Below are 20445 nucleotides of genomic sequence, written 5' to 3' on the forward strand. Positions count from 1 at the left end.
AGGGAGGGCCGGCGTCTGCAGAGCCCAGGCTGGCGGATGCCTCCTACTTGTCTGCCGGGTCTGCAGCCGAACAAACAGGGACAGAAGTTAGAGAAGAAAGGGAAATCCCTCCCTTTCAGGGGAAACCCAGGGCTGGCCACAAGCGCTGCCGGGGGTGGGGGGCCAGGCAGGGCCAGCCACGCGGCGATCCCTAGGACCCAGGCTGGGTCTGCTGAGATGTGTTTGTTCTCTCCCCGCGGCCCAGATGTGCCGGTGACTTCAGCGCCAGTCACCGCATTCTACCGCGGCTGCATGACACTGGAGGTCAACCGGAGGCTGCTGGACCTGGACGAGGCGGCATACAAGCACAGTGACATCACCGCCCACTCCTGCCCGCCCGTGGAGCCCGCCGCAGCCTAGGCCCCCATGGGACGCAGCAGGCTCCTCAGCCTCTGTCCAAAACAGTGGGGAGGAGTATGGGGGCTCCTCACCACGTGGGGCCACCTGAGAGCTGGGCTTTCCTCTGTGACCGTCCTGGCCTGTAACATATCTGTAAATAGTGAGATGGACGTGGGGCCTCTGACGCCGCGCACTCAACCGTGGGCCCGGGCACGGGGAGGCCGGCGCAGGGCAGAGCAGGTTCGAAGAAAATAATTCTCTATTATTTTTATTACCAAGCGCTTCTTTCTGACTCTAAAATATGGAAAATAAAATATTTACAGAAAGCTTTGTAACACTGCGTTGGCCGCCATCTGCTCCCTGCGGGGTTCTCAGCACGTAGCAGTGTTTGGGATGAGCGGGGCTGCCAGGGCTCCAGGCTGCACGCTCAGCCGCTCCAAAGATCCCTCTTTTCTGCTCCCAGCCTGGTTGGGTGGCCACGGTCTGCTCCCCGGGAGCCTCTGACTCTGGTAGTGAGGGCAGGGGCTGGAGCCTCAGTTTATTTGTTCTGCAAATGGGGAGAAAGCCCCGCTCAACCCCCACCATGGGCAGCCAGTCGTGCCGAGTGAGGAGGGCACGGTGAGGACTTGGCACACAAATGCAGGCTGCTCGGACAGCGGCCTCTGAGCCAGCCTGGAAGGGACCCCAAGCTGGGACCGAGGGCAGGAAGATGCCAAGGTGGCACCTGCACCCCTGTGCCATTCCCGCCCCCACCCTCCTGCACAGACCCACTTGCTTCCGGGGCTCAAGCGTGTTCTGTTGAGAAAGGGAAACACTGCTTTCTGTGTGTCTCAGTCTGCGGTAGAGCTTGCCGGGAGCAGAGCCAGCCCCGCTTCCCGCGTCCCCTCTGACAGGGTCCCCATGTCCCTCATCCTCAGCTTGTCTGCAAGGGGTGGAGCGGTCACTGCTGCTCTCTGGCTCCAGCAGGCCACAAGTCCGCAGGGAAGGTTGGGGCAGCCAGAACACCACAAGGCAGGTGCCTGAGATGCAGTCGGGACCCTGCCTGCCTCCTGGAAGGATGTTGGAGCCACAGGTGGTGGGGGCCACGGAGTGGCTGCTTCTCCTTGGTCCCAAGGGGACAACCAAGACTCGTGGCTTGATGCTCCCGTGGGACGTGGCCACCTGTGCTAGAGCCTCTGTCTGGGCCAAACGTGGGTCCCCAGGGTGGTGCTGCCACTGCAGGGGCCACATGGGGGACCAGGGAGGGTTTCAGCATCTGAGACCCAGACTGGGATTTTACTTTAAGACCAAACCCCCACCCGTGCTTGGAGCTCCCTGGGCGGGAGTGAGACACAGGGCAGCTGGGAGCAGCCACACCTCCCACCAGTCAGTCCCGGAGCTGCGCCCACCGGGCAGGACAGGCTGTGCGTCGGGGCGTCTTCGCCTCTGCCTGGCTGGGGTCAGCGCTTGACCCAGAGAAAAGCCGGGTGGAGAAGGACAGAATCCTGAGAACCCGTCCAGGGATAAATCGCCACAAACGAACTGCAAAGAGGTCTCTAGAAAGAGGCCTGTGGCTTTGAAGGCCACACGAGAGGCCCCGCTGGCTGGACTGACAAGGTGGCATCGGCCGAGTGGGCTCCTGAGGGAGCGGCCCCGGGCCGGGAAGGAGTGGCTTCCCTGTGGCCACTGGCCTGACGGCTGTGGAATGGGCAGAGCTTCTCCAAGGCTCCGGGAGCCAGCAACACTCACGCCTACCTGGAGGGACCCTGCCCGCCTGGGCCAAGCTCACCTCATGGATGGACGGCCAGCCAGGCACCTTGCCAGGGGCCATGCACAGGGCCCCGGCCCTGGGGCCCCATCCCCTGCTGGCCAGAGCTGCCCAGCTCATCCGCACTGGAGCCTCCAGGCCCTGGTGGTCCCTGAGGGTCCTTGGCAGACCCACCCTGTGTCTCTGTGACCAATGCCGGTTTTGAGCTACTCGGGCCACATCCCATGACCCTGTGCCATCATGGGCATGACGCCACTTGCTCTGGACCCGCCGGGGAAGGGCCTCTTGTTCTTCCCAAAATCTTGGCCGCATCTGGGTAGAAGTTCTGTTGACTCAGGGCTGCAGCCTGAATTCAGGACTTGAACCTAGTCTAAGAGGTACCAGGGAGCCTTCGCGTCGGTGCCGTGAGAAAATAGTGACGGGGAAGCGTTGGCCTCAGAGGGCAGACGCCAGGCTCCCGCTGGCTCCTTTCAGAAACGTCCATCTGGGTGGGCGCGGTGGCTCACGCCTGTAATCCCAACACTTTGGGAGGCCGAGATGGGCGGATCACGAGGTCAGGAGATCGAGACCATCCTGGCTAACACGGTGAAACCCCGTCTCTACTAAAAAATACAAAAAACTAGCTGGGCACCGTGGCGGGCGCCTGTAGTCCCAGCTACTTGGGAGGCTGAGGCAGGAGAATGGCGTAAACCCGGGAGGCTGAGCTTGCAGTGAGCTGAGATCCGGCCACTGCACTCCAGCCTGGGCAACAGAGCAAGACTACACCTCAAAAAAAAAAAAAAAAGTCCGTCTGCAGCCAGCGGCCCCGCGTGTGTGTGACGGCCCTCACCAGCCTCGCCCAGCAGCACGTGCACTTTCCGCAGGCAGATGCACTTTCTCCACTCAGGCCAGGACAGGTGGCCACTGGCTGCTCACACGGTCGGGGACCGTGTGCTCCAGGGTGCCCAGCTGCTGGTTGGCTGAGGATGGTAGAGTCCAGGGCTTGGATCTGCCCATCTGGAGCACAGGAGCCCAGTTCCAGGAGGGCTCAGGCGTGGATGCTGACGGCTCACTGAGCAGGCCCACTCGTCTGACCCCGATGGTCCAGAGCCAGCTGACCAGAGCTCCAAGAAGCCCAGGAAACACAGCCCCCTGAGGCCCAGGAGAGCCCTGCACTGCCCACCACACGGCCTCGCATGGCCACAGGGCCCACAGCCACACGCTAGGATCCAGCCTCCAGCCTGGTACTGCATTGTCCATCAGATCACATTGGTGGGCCCCCCCAGTGCTCTCCCCAAATGTTCCCCGGCCGGCTGGGAGCCTGCTCCTGCCCAGCCTCCATCCTTCCCAGGTCAAGACAGCCAGGAGCAAAAACAAGCAATAGCCAGCCTCGGGGACGGGGACGTGGTGAGGTCCCCACAGACACAGGCCACAGTCACCAGTGTTCTCAGGACAAAACCCTCCGCCTGGGTTTCTGCTGTGGCCCCAGAGGAATCAGGAACTTCTGTTTCCTGGTATTGTTTTCTTAGAGTTCCAGGGGTGCCAGAAGCTGTAATAACCACTGTCCCAAACAAGCAAAACCAATGGTGCTAGGAATTGCAACACAGAGTCCCAGCCAGGCCTGTCACGTGGGCGACCTGGCACCCTCCACGACCAGGCTGTCTGGGGTGTGCAAGAGGACGGGAAGACAGAGCACGTGGTTCTAGTGTGGGCGTCCTGGGGAGGGAGGAGGGAAGTGTCCCGTGCAGGGAGGAGGGATGGCCCTGACTACATCCCATGTAGGGATGAGAGAGAGAGTTCCCCATACAGGGAGGAGGGATGTGTCCCCTGGAGGGAGGAGGATGTGTCCCAGGAGGGAGGAGGGATGTGTCCCAGGAGGGAGGGGGATGTGTCCCAGGAGGGAGGGGGATGCGTCTCAGGAGGGAGGGGGGATGTGTCCTCTGGAGGGAGGAGGATGTGTCCCCTGGAGGGAGGAGGGATGTGTCTCAGGAGGAAGGGGGGATGTGTCTCCTGGAGGGAGGAGGGATGTGTCCCAGGAGGGAGGGGGATGTGTCCCAGGAGGGAGGGGGATGTGTCCCAGGAGGGAGGGGGATGTGTCCCCTGTAGGGAGGGGGGATGTGTCTCAGGAGGGAGGGGGATGTGTCCCAGGAGGGAGGGGGATGTGTCCCAGGAGGGAGGGGGATGTGTCCCCTGGAGGAGGGGGGATGTGTCCCCTGGAGGGAGGGGGATGTGTCCCCTGGAGGGAGGAGGGATGTGGACCCTGGAGGGGGGAGGGATGTGGACCCTGGAGGGAGGGGGAATGTGTCTCAGGAGGGAGGGGGATGTGTCCCAGGAGGAAGGGGGATGTGTCCCAGGAGGGAGGAGGGATGTGTCCCCTGGAGGGAGGAGGGATGTGTCCCCTGGAGGGAGGAGGGATGTGTCCCAGGAGGGAGGAGGGATGTGGACCCTAGAGGGAGGGGGGATGTGTCCCCTGGAGGGAGGAGGGATGTGTCCCTGGAGGAGGAGGGATGTGTCCCAGGAGGGAGGGGGGATGTGTCCCTGGAGGGAGAGGGGATGTGTCCCCTGGAGGGAGGGGGGATGTGTCCCTGGAGGGAGGGGGGATGTGTCCCTGGAGGGAGGAGGGATGTGTCCAGGAGGGAGGGGGGATGTGTCCCTGGAGGGAGGAGGGATGTGGACCCTGGAGGGAGGGGGGATGTGTCCCAGGAGGAGGGGGGATGTGTCCCTGGAGGAGGAGGATGTGTCCCAGGAGGGAGGAGGGGTGTGGACCCTGGAGGGAGGGGGATGTGTCCCTGGAGGGAGGGGGGGATGTGTCCTGGAGGGAGGGGGGATGTGTCCCAGGAGGGAGGGGGGATGTGTCCCAGGAGGGAGGGGTGATGTGTCCCAGGAGGGAGGGGTGATGTGTCCCAGGAGGGAGGAGGGATGTGTCCCAGGAGGGAGGAGGGATGTGTCCCAGGAAGGAGGGGGGATGTGTCCCCTGGAGGAGGGGGGATGTGTCCCCTGCAGGGAGGAGGGATGTGTCCCTGAGGGAGGAGGGATGTGTCCCAGGAGGGAGGGGGATGTGTCCCTGGAGGGAGGGGGATGTGTCCCTGGAGGAGAGGGGATGTGTCCCGGAGGGAGGGGGATGTGTCCCAGGAGGGAGGGGGGATGTGTCCCTGGAGGGAGGGGGGATGTGTCCCTGGAGGGAGGGATGTGTCCCTGGAGGGAGGGGGGATGTGTCCCTGGAGGGAGGGGGATGTGTCCCAAGAGGGAGGGGGGATGTGTCCCTGGAGGGAGGAGGGATGTGTCCCAGGAGGGAGGAGGGATGTGGACCCTGGAGGGAGGGGGGATGTGTCCCAGGAGGGAGGGAAATGTGTCCCCTGGAGGGAGGAGGGATGTGTCCCCTGGAGGGAGGGGGATGTGTCCCAGGAGGGAGGGGGGATGTGTCCCTGGAGGGAGGGGGAATGTGTCCCTGGAAGGAGAGGGGATGTGTCCCAGGAGGGAGGGGGGATGTGTCCCAGGAGGGAGGAGGATGTGTCCCTGGAGGGAGGGGGGATGTGCCCTGGAGGGAGGGGGGATGTGTCCCTGGAGGGAGGGGGGATGTGTCACTGGAGGGAGGAGGGATGTGTCCCAGGAGGAGGGGGGATGTGTCCCTGGAGGGAGGGGGGATGTGTCCCTGGAGGGAGAGGGGATGTGTCCCAGGAGGGAGGAGGGATGTGTCCCTGGAGGGAGGAGGGATGTGTCCCTGGAGGGAGGAGGGATGTGTCCCTGGAGGGAGAGGAGATGTGTCCCTGGAGGGAGGGGGGATGTGTCCCAGGAGGGAGGGGGATGTGTCCCAGGAGGGAGGAGGGATGTGGACCCTGGAGGGAGGAGGGATATGTCCCGTGCAGGGAGGAAGGGTGGCCCTTACTGCATCCCACGGAGGGAAGATAGGGATTTCCCCGTACAGGGAGGAGGGATGTTCCCCATGAAGAGCAGAGGGATGGCCCTGCCCATGTCCCATGGAGGGAGGAGGGATGTGTCCCAGGAGGGAGGGGGGATGTGGACCCTGGAGGGAGGGGGGATGTGTCCCAGGAGGGAGGGGGATGTGTCCCAGGAGGGAAGAGGAACAGCCCTGACTACGGGCTGGAGAGGAGGAGGGAGGCTTGGGATGTGATTTGCAGGTGGGGTCCTTTGATCTGGCCGTGTCCTGTGCCCAGCAGGTGCAGCAGCGCCCCCTCCTGGACACTCAGCCTCATGACAACACGAAATGTCTGCAGAGGTTGGCTGCTGTCCCCTGGGCCCGGGCACCTCTGTGGAAACACTGCTCTAAGCACAAAGGAACGTGTCCTCCCACTTCACGTAATACAGAAAATATGAACATCAGGTATCTAAACGCCAACAGAAGCATAAAGCGAATGTGCAGCCGGGCTAATCCCAGCCTGGCCAGTTTGTAGGAGAAGCTCCAGCCCCTGCCTGCAAAGCAAGAAGGGGTCACCTGCCCCAGGGTCGAGGCTCCACGAGGGAAAGGGGAGGGTCCGCTTCATGGTGCCCTTGTTTCAAGCATGTTTTCCGCTTACTGAATTCCATCAGTTAAAGGTCTAGGGAACAGAAAGGGAAGTGGTGTGTGTTGCTGTCTGAGGATCTGCTGACGGGCCCCAGCCTCGTGGAATCCTCCTCTGCCTGTGGGTCTCCAGAGTTTCGGAGGCATCTCTGCTCCCACCGTGGGGCTTGGTGGCCACAGGGTCCCCAAGTCTGCAGAAGGAGCTGCTCTGCGTGGCAAGGGTGATGACCGTGGCTCTTGTTCACCGAGCACGGCCGGCGGCCAGCACTGCCCGAGGCGCCAATGCGGCCCCATAAGGCCATCTTCACAACAGCCTTGGGGCCTGGTTCTCCCACCCCGCTTCCACGGAGATGGGATTCACACGGCAACAGCCATGCCTCATGAGTGCAGGGCACTGGTCAGCGGTCAGTCCATCCACCGGGCCGTCCACCCATCACCTCCATCTGGCTCCCGGACACTCATCTCCCCACAAGAACCCGTGTCTGACAGCAGTGACTGCTCCTCCCTCCCTATCCAGAACACGCTCAGAACACGCTTGTCTCCCAAAAAGAAACCACATCCCTGACCAGTGACTGCACCTCTCCCCATCCAGAACACGCTCAGAACACGCTTGTCTCCCAAAAAGAACCCATGTCCGTGACCAGTGACTGCACCTCTCCCCATCCAGAACACGCTGAGAACACGCTTGTCTCTCCAGAAAGAACCCATGTCCATAAACAGTGAGTGACTGCGCCTCCTTTCCCAGTCGGCTTCTGTCTGTGGACACGCCTGCTCTGGACACGCCTGCCCTGGACACGCCTGCTCTGGACACTGCATATAAACAGAACAGAGTCTTGGTGTCTGGTGTCCTTCCCTGAGCACCATGTGTTACAGCCTCACCCCGTAGCACCCATTAGGGTTTCCTTCCTCTCCGTGGCCGGGTGACCCGTGTGTGGATGGACCACTGTAGTATTCTGTTCTCATGCTGCTAATAAAAACATCCCCAAGACTGGGAAGAAAAAGAGGTTTAATTGGACTTACAGTTGCACATGGTTGGGGAGACCTCAGAATCACGGTGGGAGGCCAAAGACACCCCTTACACGGCCGCAGCAAGAGAAAATGAGGAAGACGCGAAAGCGGAAATCCTGATCATCCCATCAAATCTCGTGAGACTTACTCACTCTCACGAGAACAGCACGGGAAAGACCAGCCCCATGATTCAATGACCTCCCGCAGGCTCCTCCCACAACGCACAGGAATTCTGGGAGATGCAATTTGAGATTTGGGTGGGGACACAGCCAAACCCTATCACCCACATCCCTTCCCCTCTCCATGGCCGGTGGCCCACGTGGACGGACCACGTCCCTCCCCCGCTCAGTAGTTGCATTTGGGCTGCTTCTGATTGGGGGCTCTTGTGAGCAGTGCTGCTGTGTGAAATGTAGAAACTGAGGCAGGAGGAGGCTCCCTGTAACCGAAGGTCCCAAGCTAATAAGGGTGGGGCCCGTTTCAGCGGAGCCCTGCCCAGGGCAATGTTCTGACCCCGCCCTCCCCAGGCATGACCTGCAGCTGCATCAGGCCCCACCTCTGAGCTGCAGAAGCCTGTCTCCTGTGTGTCCCAGTGAGGCAGGGCGTGCAGGTGGCACCACAGCACCCCCAAACCACCCAGCACCCCCTGCCCCACCATCCCCTCCACCCCATCTCCCGAGGCCTCCAGGGTCTCCCTGGCCTCGGCTGTGCGTGGGAACTGAGCGAGGGCAGAGTTGGGGGCCCATCCCTCCAGGGGAGGCTGGGGGGAGGCTGGGATTAGGAGGCCCCAGCGGAGCCCAGGGAGGGGTTCATCAGACCGTAACTCAGGCCGGTAGAGCTTGGTGGCCCCAGACAGGCTCCGTCCACATGAGACAGGTGCACCTCGAGAGCAGCCGCCGCCCACACTGCAGGCCAGGCATTGGCCGGAGCGCTGCGCCAGTTGGGAGCTGCCCTGGGGCCTGGAGGACCCTCCAGCCACCACCAGCCTTGAGTCAAATTGTTCACATTCTTTGTGGCTGGGGTAAAGGATAAGGACATTTTTGTGGCAAGAACAAAATTGTTGACCTTGGAGTTGAATATTTTTGAACAGCTTTTGACTCTAGCCAAGATTAGAAGTCAAGGAAGATCGACGTTGTGTTTGGGGGAAGCACTCTGATACCCCCACACCGCACCCTGCAACCAAGGGCTGACACGAGAGAACGATGGTTATTCCTGTGACTTTGCTGGCCAGGGCTCCAGGGGACAGAGGCTCCCTGCCCAGACCTGCAGTTCAGCTTCTCTGCTCTTCGTACCCCTAGAACAAGAGGCCCGGGGCCTGCACCAGGCAGCTTCGGGGGCACAGGCCGAGCTCCAGAGTGCTCGGGCCACAGAGAACCGCCCACACAAGACCACGGCACCATCAGCGCCCACAGAGCCTCCTCTGAGGTAAAACGAGAGCCTCGGGGGCTCGGGAAATCCATGGCACACTTTTCATCCCCCCAGGCGCAGGTGAGTGCCTCTCCCGGCGCTCCAGAAACCTCTTGGTCTCTGCTGCTTGTTCAGCTTCTTAGTCAGAGCCAGGCACCTGCAGCCCTGGAGGAACCTGGCGGTGAGTTTCCAGACAGGACACCGCACCTCCGGCTCATGCCTGACCTCCTGGACTGGTGCAAGGCCAGTCAGCCCTGAGGAGAGGCCAAGACCACATTCTCCTGGAAAGCAAGCGCGTGAGGCTGGATTTATAAAACAAAAATGACAAGCAGTGGCGGGTTCACAGACCAGAGCTGGCTGCAGGCCTTTCAGAGGCCCTTTGGCGCCCCTGGGCCTGGCTGGGCCCCGTCCGTGTGTGGATGTGCGCTGCGGGCCTTCTGCCCAGGAGCACTGAACACAGGATGAGACTCGTCATCGGGCAGACGGAGGCAGAGGGAGGCTCCTGGGCAGCGGAGGGGGCAGGAGCCTGTGTCTGCATGAGCGTGGCTCTCGTATCTTTTTTCTCCCAGACTCGGGACTGGGCAGGGAAGAAAGTCCCCGCTCCAACTCCCAGGCAGGTGCTGTTCCATGAAACAAGCTGGAGACCTCAGACTCACTCGGGAGAAGAGTGGTACTTGTTTACTGCAGACCCAGTGGGGCTTTGAAGGGAGGGACGTGAGGCCCTGAGAGCGGTGAGGCCTAGGGCCGCCAGCTTCCGAGGGGAGAGGGAGTGACTGGGGAAGTGTGAGCGGCCCACAGAGCAGAGGCCACGACTCGGTGTCTTGTGGTGCGTCTGAGGAGCAGTGGGATCGCCTCTCACCTCCCCCGCGCCCGGGGAGTCCGTGGTTCCTTGAAGATCTGACTTTAGGAATTGAGAGCCTCTCCCCACATCCACTGCAAGAGACTCTGGCTACTTTGGGGTGGCGCATCCTGAACTCCTGTCACTGGGGCGCCTGGGACCCACCGAAGACCTGCCTCTTCCCAAGCGCGCTCACCTGTCTCCCCCGGTGTGACTGGCAGGGCGCCTGCTGGGCCTGTGGGGAGCTCGGCTGGTTTCCACAGGGAGCGCTGCATTCCCAGACCCTGAACCGAGGGACCACGAAGCACCCTCCCCCACTATCCCGTCCTGAGACACGGTGAGGGAGCCGCCGCGGAAGCACAGCAGAAGTCCAGGTGCCGTCGCTGGGAGACAGCTCAGGGGGAGACGCTCGCGCCAGTGGCCGGGGCAGATTTGCGCCCAGGGCTGGGAAGGACAACCGGGCCTCCAGATTCTGGCAACTCTGCAGGCGGTTAGACACAGCGGCGGGCGTTGGAGCCGAAGCCTCGTTCCCTTCCTGGCATATGTCAGGAGCACAGCACGAGGGGCGGGTGGGTCCTGCCCTGCCCTTCTCCAGGACACAGACACACGTGTGAATGTGTAATGCACAACACACGTCCGCAAACAAGAACACACATGCAGGGAGGCACGGGGCCGCACCTTCTTTGCAGAATCATAGTAATAGCTAATTAATTATGGGATGTGAAAACACCAGAACAATCGCTGTCAGAGGAGGAGGCCGGGTGGTGTGAGCAGAGCCCGAGCCGAGGTGTCACCAGCCTGGGTCTGCAGGGCCCCACTCCCTGCTGGTCCCAGCCTCCCTCACCAGTGTGCCCAGGGAGGGAAGGAGGGGACAGACCTCTGGACCACTCTCCTGGGTTCTCTAGGAGGTTGGCCACAGAGCGGGATTTCTAGAGGCTGCCTTTTTTTTTTTTTTTTTTTTTAACAAACCAAAGTTATCTTTTACTCCACACCTCTATCAGGGAGCATAGGGGGGTGGCTTCTCCCCTGGGGGAAAGTAGGTGGGTATGTAGCACGGTGGGGCCTGGCCGGGAAGCCCAGAGCCAGAGCTGCTTGGAGAGGGGGACTGCAGGTCCTCAGACAAAGTCAGGGCGGAGGTGGGCGCAACTGGGAAGCGGCTGCAGGGCTGCAATAAACAGAGAGGGCCCTGGGTTAGCAGGTGAGACCACCCCGTGCTGGACCGCAGGGAAGCCTGACATAGACCAGGACCACTCACACGTGCACCCCGCCCCCGCCGACCCAGGGCCATTCACACGGGCCCCCTGCAGACCCAGGGCCACTCTCAGGACCCCTCCCCTGCCACAGACCCAGGACCACTGGACAGGGCAGCTCCAGCCCTGGTCACAGCAGGAGAGGGTGGTCGGGGCCTCACTGGTACAACCTTGGCTTCCACAGCTGGACGGGGATGGGGTAGATGCCCCAGGGTGTGCCCAGACCACATCCCGCTTCCTCACAGACAGCGAGCCTCTGACCTGACTCCAAAACCGACAGTCAGGGGCCCCTGGGCTCACCCAACACTTCATATTCAGGAAAGACCCCAGGTGTGAACCCCACGCGTCCACACGTCCAGCAGTGTGTGGCTGGTTCAGTGTCACCATGGCTAACTCGGCGGCTCACACACACATCTGGGTGTTGCCGTGGCGGCACCTTCAGGTGACTGACACCCTTGCATACAGCGCCTCAGCCCCCGGACACGGACGGCCCCTCCTCTCCCCTGAAGGCCTTAAGGAAAGAGGCTGCGGTCCCCAGGAGAAGTGGACTCTGCCCCAGCGGCCTGGGCACCCCAGAGGCAGCCTCACCCTCCCTGGTCCAGCCTGTCCCCTTCCTGTGGTTGTGCACCTGCAGCCCCAGTGGCCAGCCAGTCATTCAGAATCGATGGATTGATCTCTCTTCACATGTAGGTACCTGTATTCCCCATAGGCTCTGCTTCCCTGGAGAGCCCTAACACACATAGACCCACTCACGTAATTCTGAGACCGGAAAAGGAACAGATTTTAAATCGATACATTCTAGCTTTTCTCCAACTGCCAACACACATCTTAGTTCTTCCCCCTCTCCTAAATTCTAGGGGCTAAAAAACTCTATCTTGAAATCAAATGTTAAATAAAGCAAACAAACTCCTTCTAAGAAATAACACAGGAAGAGTTTTTTAAACTCCAAGCTACCAGATGTGCTCTGTGCTCCTCTTGCCCCGGCCTGCAGGGTCCCATGAGAAACCAGCTGCCTGTCTAAGCCTGGGTGTGCAGTGTTCCCCTGAGAAGCCAGCTGCCTGTCTGAGCCTGGGTGTTCAGCATCCCCTGAGAAGCCAGCTGCCTGTCTGAGCCTGGGTGTTCAGCATCCCCTGAGAAGCCAGATGCCTGAGCCTTTCCCTGGAGAGCACTGCACTGCAGACGCCTTGGGAGCTAGCAGGACCTCTGGATCCTGACAGCAGAATTTCTGCACAGGTGTCGGTAAGGCTGAGAATGGGGCCCTTGCTCAGAGGGACTGCGATGTTGAGGCTGACAGCACAGGCTCGTGGGATCCAGTGGGACACCTGCCAACCTCATTTCTTTCTTCCCCCAAAACTCACAGGTTTCTGGCTACAGGCGACAGAGACACTAGGGAACATTCTCTCAAGTTTGCTGGGAACTCTCAACTTCCAACTCCATAGCACCCACTCTTCTCCACAGCAGATGAGCAGTCAAGGAAACTGAGGGGTAAGTCCCAGGACCACGGAGTAACTCCTTAGGAACAATTGAGTGAACCTCCAGGAACCATGGAGTGAGCCTCCACCCCAGAACCACAGAGTAAAACCCCCAGGAACCACGGAGTAAACCCCACGACCACGTGGTTAACCACTGAGCGGACAAGGCCCCGCCCAGGGACAAGCCCTGCCCACAGACAATCGAATAGGGGAGGGGAGGGCACGTTTCTTAGTAATGGGGCAGGAACTCATCCTCTGCTGTGATGCCACATCCTCCCCTGCACTTCATGCCTGGCAAAGCTGCTGGGTGTAAGGTAGGTGATCTCTTTAAATTGTCCTTTTTATTAACTGCTCAAAACAACCCCCAAGTCACTGTTCCCCACCCCCCACTGTCTCAAGTGGGAGCATTTTCTGCTGCTAACGACTTCCATGGAACACACTGAATATTTTCTCTCCATCTCTGCGGAAGCAGAGCCCCTCCTCTGTTGTTCTTCTGAGGAGCACATGAGCCTCATCTGATTTGCAATCTCTGAAATCCGATTATCAGCGTGGGTATATTAAGCTCTCACACACGCTGGCACAAAGGCTGGCTGGGCCATCCGAGGGCCCCAGATCTCCCCAGAGGAAGAGGGGAACATCCACCCTTTATGTAAAGCCAGAGCTCCAGGGTGGATAAGGATGGAGCACCATGGGGATGAAATGGATCCACCCCCGCATCCTCCACATCCCATAAGCCAGCGTGTGACGGGGAGGACCGCCCCCTACATCCCATAAGCCAGCGTGTGATGGGGAGGACCACCCCCTACATCCCATAAGCCAGCGTGTGACGGGGAGGACCGCCCCCCACATCCCGTAAGCCCACGTGTGACATGGAGGACCGCCCCCCACATCCCATAAGCCAGCGTGTGACGGGGAGGACCGCCTCCCACATCCCGTAAGCCCACGTGTGATGGGGAGGACCGCCCCCCACATCCCGTAAACCTGCATGTGACGGGGAGACCATCCCCCACAACCCCTTAAGCCGGCATGTGATGGGGAGGACCGCCCCCCACATCCCGTAAGCCTGTGATGGGGAGGACCGCCCCCCACATCCCGTAAGCCTGCGTGTGATGGGGAGGACCGCCCCCCACATCCCGTAAGCCTGCGTGTGATGGGGAGGACCACCCTCCACATCCCGTAAACCTGCATGTGACGGGGTGACCATCCCCCACAACCCCTTAAGCCGGCATGTGATGGGAAGGACCGCCCCCACATCCCGTAAGTCAGCATGTGATGGGAAGGACCGCCCCCACATCCCGTAAGTCAGCATGTGGAGGACCGCCCCCACACCCCGTAAACCCGCGTGTGACGGGGAGGACCGCCCCCACATCTTACACCTCCCTGAGGCTCACAGGCAGGGAGGATGCACCTGCCTGAGGGAGTCACCACCCCCTCCCCCCACAAAGCCTCGCTGTCTCCAAGGTCCCAAGTCAGAATGCAAACTTGAAGCCTGGCCCCTCACAGCCAGAGCTTCAGACAGCCGGGCCCCAGCACCAGGGCAGCCCAAACCAGCCCTGGAGCCAGACAAGAGGTAGCGGCTGATGGAACCACGCGTTCTCTCCTCTGGGGCCCCGAGGGGCGGCGGCTGAGGTTGAGGATGGAAGACAGGCCGGGCCACCCAGGCTGTACTCTGGGTTGCAAGTTCTTGGCACCTATGCAATTCTAAGTCCGGGTCTGTGCAGAGCCGCTTGGGGAGCACCTGCAGGCCCAGCGTCCCTGGAGATACCCCTGCCCCTGTGGGCCTCCAGCTCTGGGCTTGGCAAACTTCCCACGGGAGACCAGGAGGCCAGAGAGAAGCCCCCAGGACAAGGCTGTGGCCCGGGGGACATGGTCCCTGCCGTGATGGGGACATGGTCCCTGCCGTGATGGGGACGTCCCTGGGGCAGGGGCAGGAGGCTTGGGGGAGGATGAAGCTGCCTGTAGCACCATGCAGACGCGCCTGCCTGCAGGAGAGACCACTGCAGGGTCGCTGGCAAAAGCTCCCGCCATCTTCTGACCCTGGGGACCACATCTTCCCCCATCACAGAAATGGAAAAGATGCTTCCAGGCCAGACCTCCAGCAGGGGCCTTGTGTTCCCAAGGAGCAGGGCCCCAGCTTTCTATTCAAAGTGAGAGATGAGACTGAGGCACGGGGTGCAGGGATCCCTCCACGAGGAGATGGTGTCAGGCCGGGGGCCCTGGTCGTCTCCACTGAGCCCAACAGCTGCTGTGTCCCAGACAGGACTGACGGCGGCTGCCCCAAGCAGGCCCCAGACGCCGGGGACCCCTAGCAGCCCCCTCTCCATGAGTGCCGCTTCCCACTCCCTCCACAGGGTCCCTGGCGCAGGTCCCCGGGGTGAGCTGAGAAGGTTGTGGCTCTCGGGCCCGGCTCAAACCTGAGCCCTCTCTGTCCTGGACATGAGGGTGGGGTGTGTACACGCCTCCCCCGGACGTCACTCTGAGGAATGTCTCTTCCTGCCAACGTCACAGGTTGGGAGCAGGTCTCCTTGTGGAACATCTGAAGACCTGTGTCATGCTGGACTTCAAAACTAACGACGCTCCACGTTCACCCTGCCCTTCCCCGCACAGAAACACATCACGGTGTGTGCTTTGATCTGCAGCTTCGTCGTGGCCTCTCCGTTGTCCCCAAGGTCAACAGCATCATGTCAGGATGAACCCTATGAGGTCTCCATGTCTACAGGTAAAATGGGGTTGGATTTCGGCAGATCCATATGGCTCCACCTAAATAACCTGGCTATGCCCCCAGGACATCCACCAGCAGACACACAGGAGCCTCCACACTGCAGCAGGGAGCTGCCCAGGCCTGTGCAGGGCCAGTCCCGGGGTCAGAAGAGCCAGCTGCCGGCAGAGCACGGTGGCGGGTCACCAGGGCCACCTGGCACAGTCCCCGGCCATATTTGCAGGGAGGTTGTGCCCCAACAGCCGGGTTGTTACTGCCCCCCACCTCCCATCCCTAATCCAGAAGGTGAGGCAGCTGCAAGACCTCATCCCCTCCGACCCCAGCCCCGTCCTGTCCACCCCACTGCCTGCAACCAGCACGTCCAACTCCAGCAGGTGACGCTGGCCCTACCTGAAGGGGCAGAGGGTAGGACGAGCAGGTCGGGATGGGCTCGGGCGTCGGGCGGAAGCCTGCACAGGCCAGGATCTGCTGGGCAGGGTTGTAGAGGGTCTGCGGTGGGACGGCTGGGCCGTAGGCCAGCTGGGACAGAGGCACCTGCCACGGAGAGGAGACGGGCGGTCAACGTGCACCCCCCAATGGAGGGAGAGGCCGTCCAGCCTTCCTAGAAAGCCCAGCACCCCTGAACCCCACCTCTCAGGCTAGAGCTAACCCCGGCCCAGCGTGTCTTTATATTCAGGTTCTCTACATCTTGGTCCCAGGGCCCTGCCACCTGCCAGTCACACCGGGTGACCGCTTGGCTCAGGCTCTTTTTTACTTAATATTTTTTGGGTTTCCTTCTCTCCGGGCCCCAGAGTCTGCTTTTTTGGCACAGAAGGGTGCAAGTGAGGAAGGCCCTCTCAGCATCGGGCTGACAGCTCTCGCTTCCCCAAGCTTGCACCCAACCAGCGCAGGGTTTCTGGGGAATGCAAACAAAACCAAAGCTTTCTAAGCTCCCATCCACACTTCCACTGACCCACTCAGGCAGTTAAAATTCTCCACAGAAGGTGCCAGCTCCAACTCAGGTCCCGGCCGGCCTCATCCCCCACAGAGGGAGTGGCCCATGGCTCACACACCTCCAGGGCTTCCCGGGCCAGAAACACTGGGACTGGGCCGAGGGCACCCAGGCCTTGCCTCCCTCCCCACCTTCATACAGGTGCCCTCCACCTTCCCCAGCCCCCACTCCCGGGGTCAGCAGCACCCTGGAGGGAAGCCAGGGGAAGATGGCACAGGCAGGGAAGCCAGGCCAGAACTGCTGCAAGGGTCTGGCCACAGTGACGACCCTAGGCCTGAGGTGTCCTCAAATAGAAAACAGTGCTGCCCGCACCCCCTGGGGCTGGGAGGGAGCCCCCTGCCCAGTGGGCGCTGGAGGGTGGGAAGGGGCAAGGGCTTCTGGGCAGCCAGCCCTTGGTCTACGTGTGCAGGAGGCCGTGGTCCTGCCTCAGACCCTGCAGAGAGCAGGGGGGAAGCTGAGGTGGGCCTGGGAGGTGAATGGGCATGGAGGGTCCGTGCTCCATGAGGGAGGGGCAGGAGAGTTGAGGTTCTGACAGGTAGAGGGGTGGGGAGGCCTCTGAGCTGGGGGTGGCCTGAGGATGGGGCCGGGGCAAGTGCACAGAAACCAGAGAACACAGGGGCCACAGTCACACGTGGAGGAGGCCCGAGAGGCAGGCCCAGCCGCTTGCCCTTGCCGGCACGTTAAGCACCTCCCACGCTCCCGTCACAAGGAATTTGCCCTCGTCTACGGAGAAGGGCCGTCCAGCTTGGTGACAGGTAAGGAAGCATCTTTGTTCCTTAACAAAATGTTTACACGGCAAAATCAATTAAACTCATAAGAGTGCCTGCTTGGTGGGTGTGAAGGTTAGCAAGCCCCCTCCTTGCTCTGCACACCCCTGAGCTTTGGGTTTGAGAAAGATTTCCTGGAGCCGGGTGTGGCTCTGCGTTGTGGTCTGGCCCTTGGGGCATCTCCTGTTCCTGATCCCGCACTTCAGCATTTTATCACGGGCTTTAATGAACACACGAGCCCCTTCTGGAAAACCCTGGAAACCCCGGGCGTGTGCGGCGAGCATGGCGCCTGCACCACACGCGTGTTTCTGTGTCCTGTCTACAATCCAGCTGCAGTTCTTCCTAGGACAGCCACGGAGAGGAGACACTGAGCCGCCGAGGCAGAGAAGCCTGCACTGAGGAGACGCCGAAGGCACCCAGAGCCTGCAGGATCCCCGGCAGAGACCCTTCCCAACCCGACTCCCGCTCCCACCTGGCCCCAGCCCACAGGGGCTGGCCAGCTGTCACTGCAGAGCAAGGACCCTGGGAGGTGCCTGTCTTGTGTTGGTGTGCGGGCGTCTGAGGGCCCAGGGTGGGGCTTGAGGGGCCAATGGGTCGGGGGGAGCCAGAGGGCTGGACCTCGGGATGCCAGGGTCACTCTCAGCTTCACCAGTTTTGCCTGGAAGCACAAAAGTGCTGAGAAAAGGAGAAGCTGAGAAGCAGATGGCAGGAGGGTTCCAAGCTGAGTTACTTTTTAGTTGTGGACAGTCTCTGGGATGAATGGGGCATGGAGAAGCCACTCAGGAGTGCTGTCACTGCCACACTGGGCCGGGTCTGGCCTGCAGGATGTGCGTCTGCCTGGTGCTGCCCAGCCACCTCGTGTGGGTGCAAGAGGGGACGCCCTTCGTCCCTGGGCTGCCGTTTGGATGTTCTCGGGGTGGGGCTCCCTCCCTCCTGGCTGCCCCTCCCTTGCAGCTTCTCTGCGAGTTCAGGGGCAGGTTTGCTGGCCACACACCACCAGAACATCTGGTTCGAAACAGGCGCCAGGAGAGGCCAGAGGAGGGAGAAGGGAGAGGCCAGTCAGCCCAGGCCAGTGATTTCCCTGTGGTTTCCTGGGCGGGCGAGGGCCAGCCTTTCCAGGACAGGTCCAGCCCAACTCCTGCGAGGGGCCCCGTCCCTCCCTCCTCCTGCTCAGGCCGTTATGTGTCTTGCCTCTGGGGTTTGTGAAGGCACTGGCCCCGGCCCCAGCCCAGACCTGCCCGTCTGAAGCCCCAGGCGGTTGCTAACGATGGGAGCTTAGTCCACAAGGGCTGGGCCTCCCTCTTGGGAGCTGAACTTTGTTTCTTGGGGGTGGGTTGTGCCCACCTCAGCAGGGAGGCAAGGATCAGGTGATTCTTGTGACAGGCCTGGGACAGGACGGCCCCAAGGTGAGTCGGTGCACACCAGCTGTCACCCTGACACGCCGCTGGCAGACACATGGGCCTCAGTGCCCCATCTGTAAAGTGAGGGCCAGGGATCCCCCAGCCCACCCTGGAGAAATGGACCCGGAGCCCGGCTCCCGGTGAGCAGTGGGGGTCCCGCCGAGGGGCCTCACCATGTCCTTGAAGGCCCCCAGGACAGCAGCAGTGATGATGCCCAGGAACAGGCCCAGGACGTTCAGAACCGCAGAGGCCCAGAGCAGGCGGTACAGGTGCAGCACGTCCTGGCAGCCGCGGACACCGACAAACTCATAGTAGGTGGGCGAGGACTCTGCGCTGCACAGAGAGGGCACCGTGGTGTCACCACACGAGGCAAGTGACCACCCACAAGTTAAACTTGTGGTCAGGTGTCCTCTGGACCTCAGCCCTGCAAGGCTGGGGGAGGAAGTCAGGGCTGGAGCCCAGTCAACACCGCTCCCTGCACTGCTCCGGGGGATCAAACCTACGTTTGATAGGATTGGCCTGTGAGGCTCCCCACCTGGGGCCCGCAGTGGCAAAGAGCGACAACTGGGCCTGGCAGGGCAGCCCCTCCGCGTCAGTGGCCCAGCAGGACGGGTGTCTGAGCCATCTCTGTCTTCACACCAGGATGGGAAGGCTGTTGGGATCACAGGCCCCTGTCCCGAGAGGGGGCTGTGCCTGGGGCCCGAGAGGCTGGGCCAGGTTTAAACTCTCGCCCGACACACACGGGCTGTGTCTTCTTGGGCAGATCAACCTTTCAGAGCCTCCGTCTTTTCATCTGTGAAATGGACTCAACTTTCCTCATGTAAACATCTAAGGAGTAAAGGAGACGATGTAGGTGCAGGGCATGGGGAGTGATGTCGGGAGCGGAAGGATGGGGCCTCGCCCCTGCAGGCACATGCAGGGGTTCCTGGCGCCCCTCACCTCCTGCAGGCGTAGCTACAGGGGTCCCTGGTGCCCCTCATCTCCCTCAGGCATGGATATGGGGGTCCCCGGCGCCCCTCACCTCCCACAGGCGTAGAGGTCACAGCAGTAGCAGGTGTTACTCCTCACCTTCAGCTGGCACTGGCCGTCCAGGGAGTGACAGGTGACCTGGGGCAGAGAGGCCTTGTCAGGTCACACGCCAGTGTCCACCACCCCCCTCACCCCACCAAGGCAGGGCTGCCTCATGGGAGCTGGGAGCGGCCACTCGGGCCCAGCCAAGCAGATGCCCCTCCCGACTTTCCCCTGACTCCAGACACAGGGGCTTCAGGGCTCAGGGGCCAGCACCCTTCCTGCAGGAGGAATTGGGGCACAGGCTGGTCCCAGAGGCCGGATAACCAGGGCTTGGAGGACAGGCCTCGTTTCTTTGTGATCCCAGGGGCAGAGGGAAACATCAGGGTGTGTGGAACACAGAGCCCAGGAGGCCCTTGGCATGGGGTGCACAGAAGCCTGAGAGCCCAGAGGGCAGCAGAAGAGGTCCTGTCCCAGGGCGCCCTCCCCCCAGGTTTGAGCACTGGCAGCCTCGGAAGAGATACCTGCCACCTCCATGTGACAACCTTGAAAGCCCTGGCCATGGGATACCCCCCAAACACACACAGAGGACACCTCCCCCCCCCACACACACAGGACGCCTCCACATACACAGGACGCCTCCACACACACAGAACACCTACACATACACACACACAGAGGATACTTACCCCCCCACACACATTCACTCACAGGATGCCTCCATACATACACACACACACACATGACGCCTCCACACACACACATATACACACACAGAGGACGCTTACCCCCCCCACACACACTCACAGACTCACAGGATGCCTCTATACACACACACACACACACGCACACAGACACACACAGGACGCCTCCACACACACACATACACACACAGAGGACGCTTACCCCACACACACTCACAGGATGCCTCCCTCCCAACACACACACAGGACACAGACACACAC

The 20445-nt window shown here is 61.4% G+C and overlaps 2 protein-coding genes across 8 annotated transcripts in view; one reads left to right on the forward strand and one right to left on the reverse strand.

The window, feature by feature from the left end:
- Positions 1 to 713, forward strand: part of GAS6 (growth arrest specific 6) — a 46491-nt gene extending 45778 nt beyond the window's left edge. For all 6 annotated transcript variants that reach the window (XM_033177117.1, XM_033177116.1, XM_033177119.1 and 3 more), the window contains one exon: positions 245 to 713. In XM_033177117.1, coding sequence (XP_033033008.1) covers positions 245 to 399 — 155 coding nt within the window. In that variant the 3' untranslated portion in view covers positions 400 to 713. The remainder of the gene's footprint in view (positions 1 to 244) is intronic.
- An 8618-nt stretch (positions 714 to 9331) lies between these two features.
- Positions 9332 to 20445, reverse strand: part of TMEM255B (transmembrane protein 255B) — a 41022-nt gene continuing 29908 nt past the window's right edge. For both annotated transcript variants that reach the window (XM_033177124.1, XM_033177123.1), the window contains exons 6-9: positions 19494 to 19579; positions 18646 to 18805; positions 15705 to 15848; positions 9332 to 11038 (exon numbers count right to left, since the gene is read on the reverse strand). In XM_033177124.1, the coding sequence (XP_033033015.1) occupies positions 10871 to 11038; positions 15705 to 15848; positions 18646 to 18805; positions 19494 to 19579 (558 nt within the window). In that variant the 3' untranslated portion in view covers positions 9332 to 10870. The remainder of the gene's footprint in view (positions 11039 to 15704; positions 15849 to 18645; positions 18806 to 19493; positions 19580 to 20445) is intronic.

Source organism: Trachypithecus francoisi, unplaced genomic scaffold, assembly GCF_009764315.1.
Source record: "Trachypithecus francoisi isolate TF-2019V2 unplaced genomic scaffold, Tfra_2.0 Lachesis_group18, whole genome shotgun sequence".
Classification (NCBI taxonomy): Eukaryota; Metazoa; Chordata; class Mammalia; order Primates; family Cercopithecidae; genus Trachypithecus; species Trachypithecus francoisi.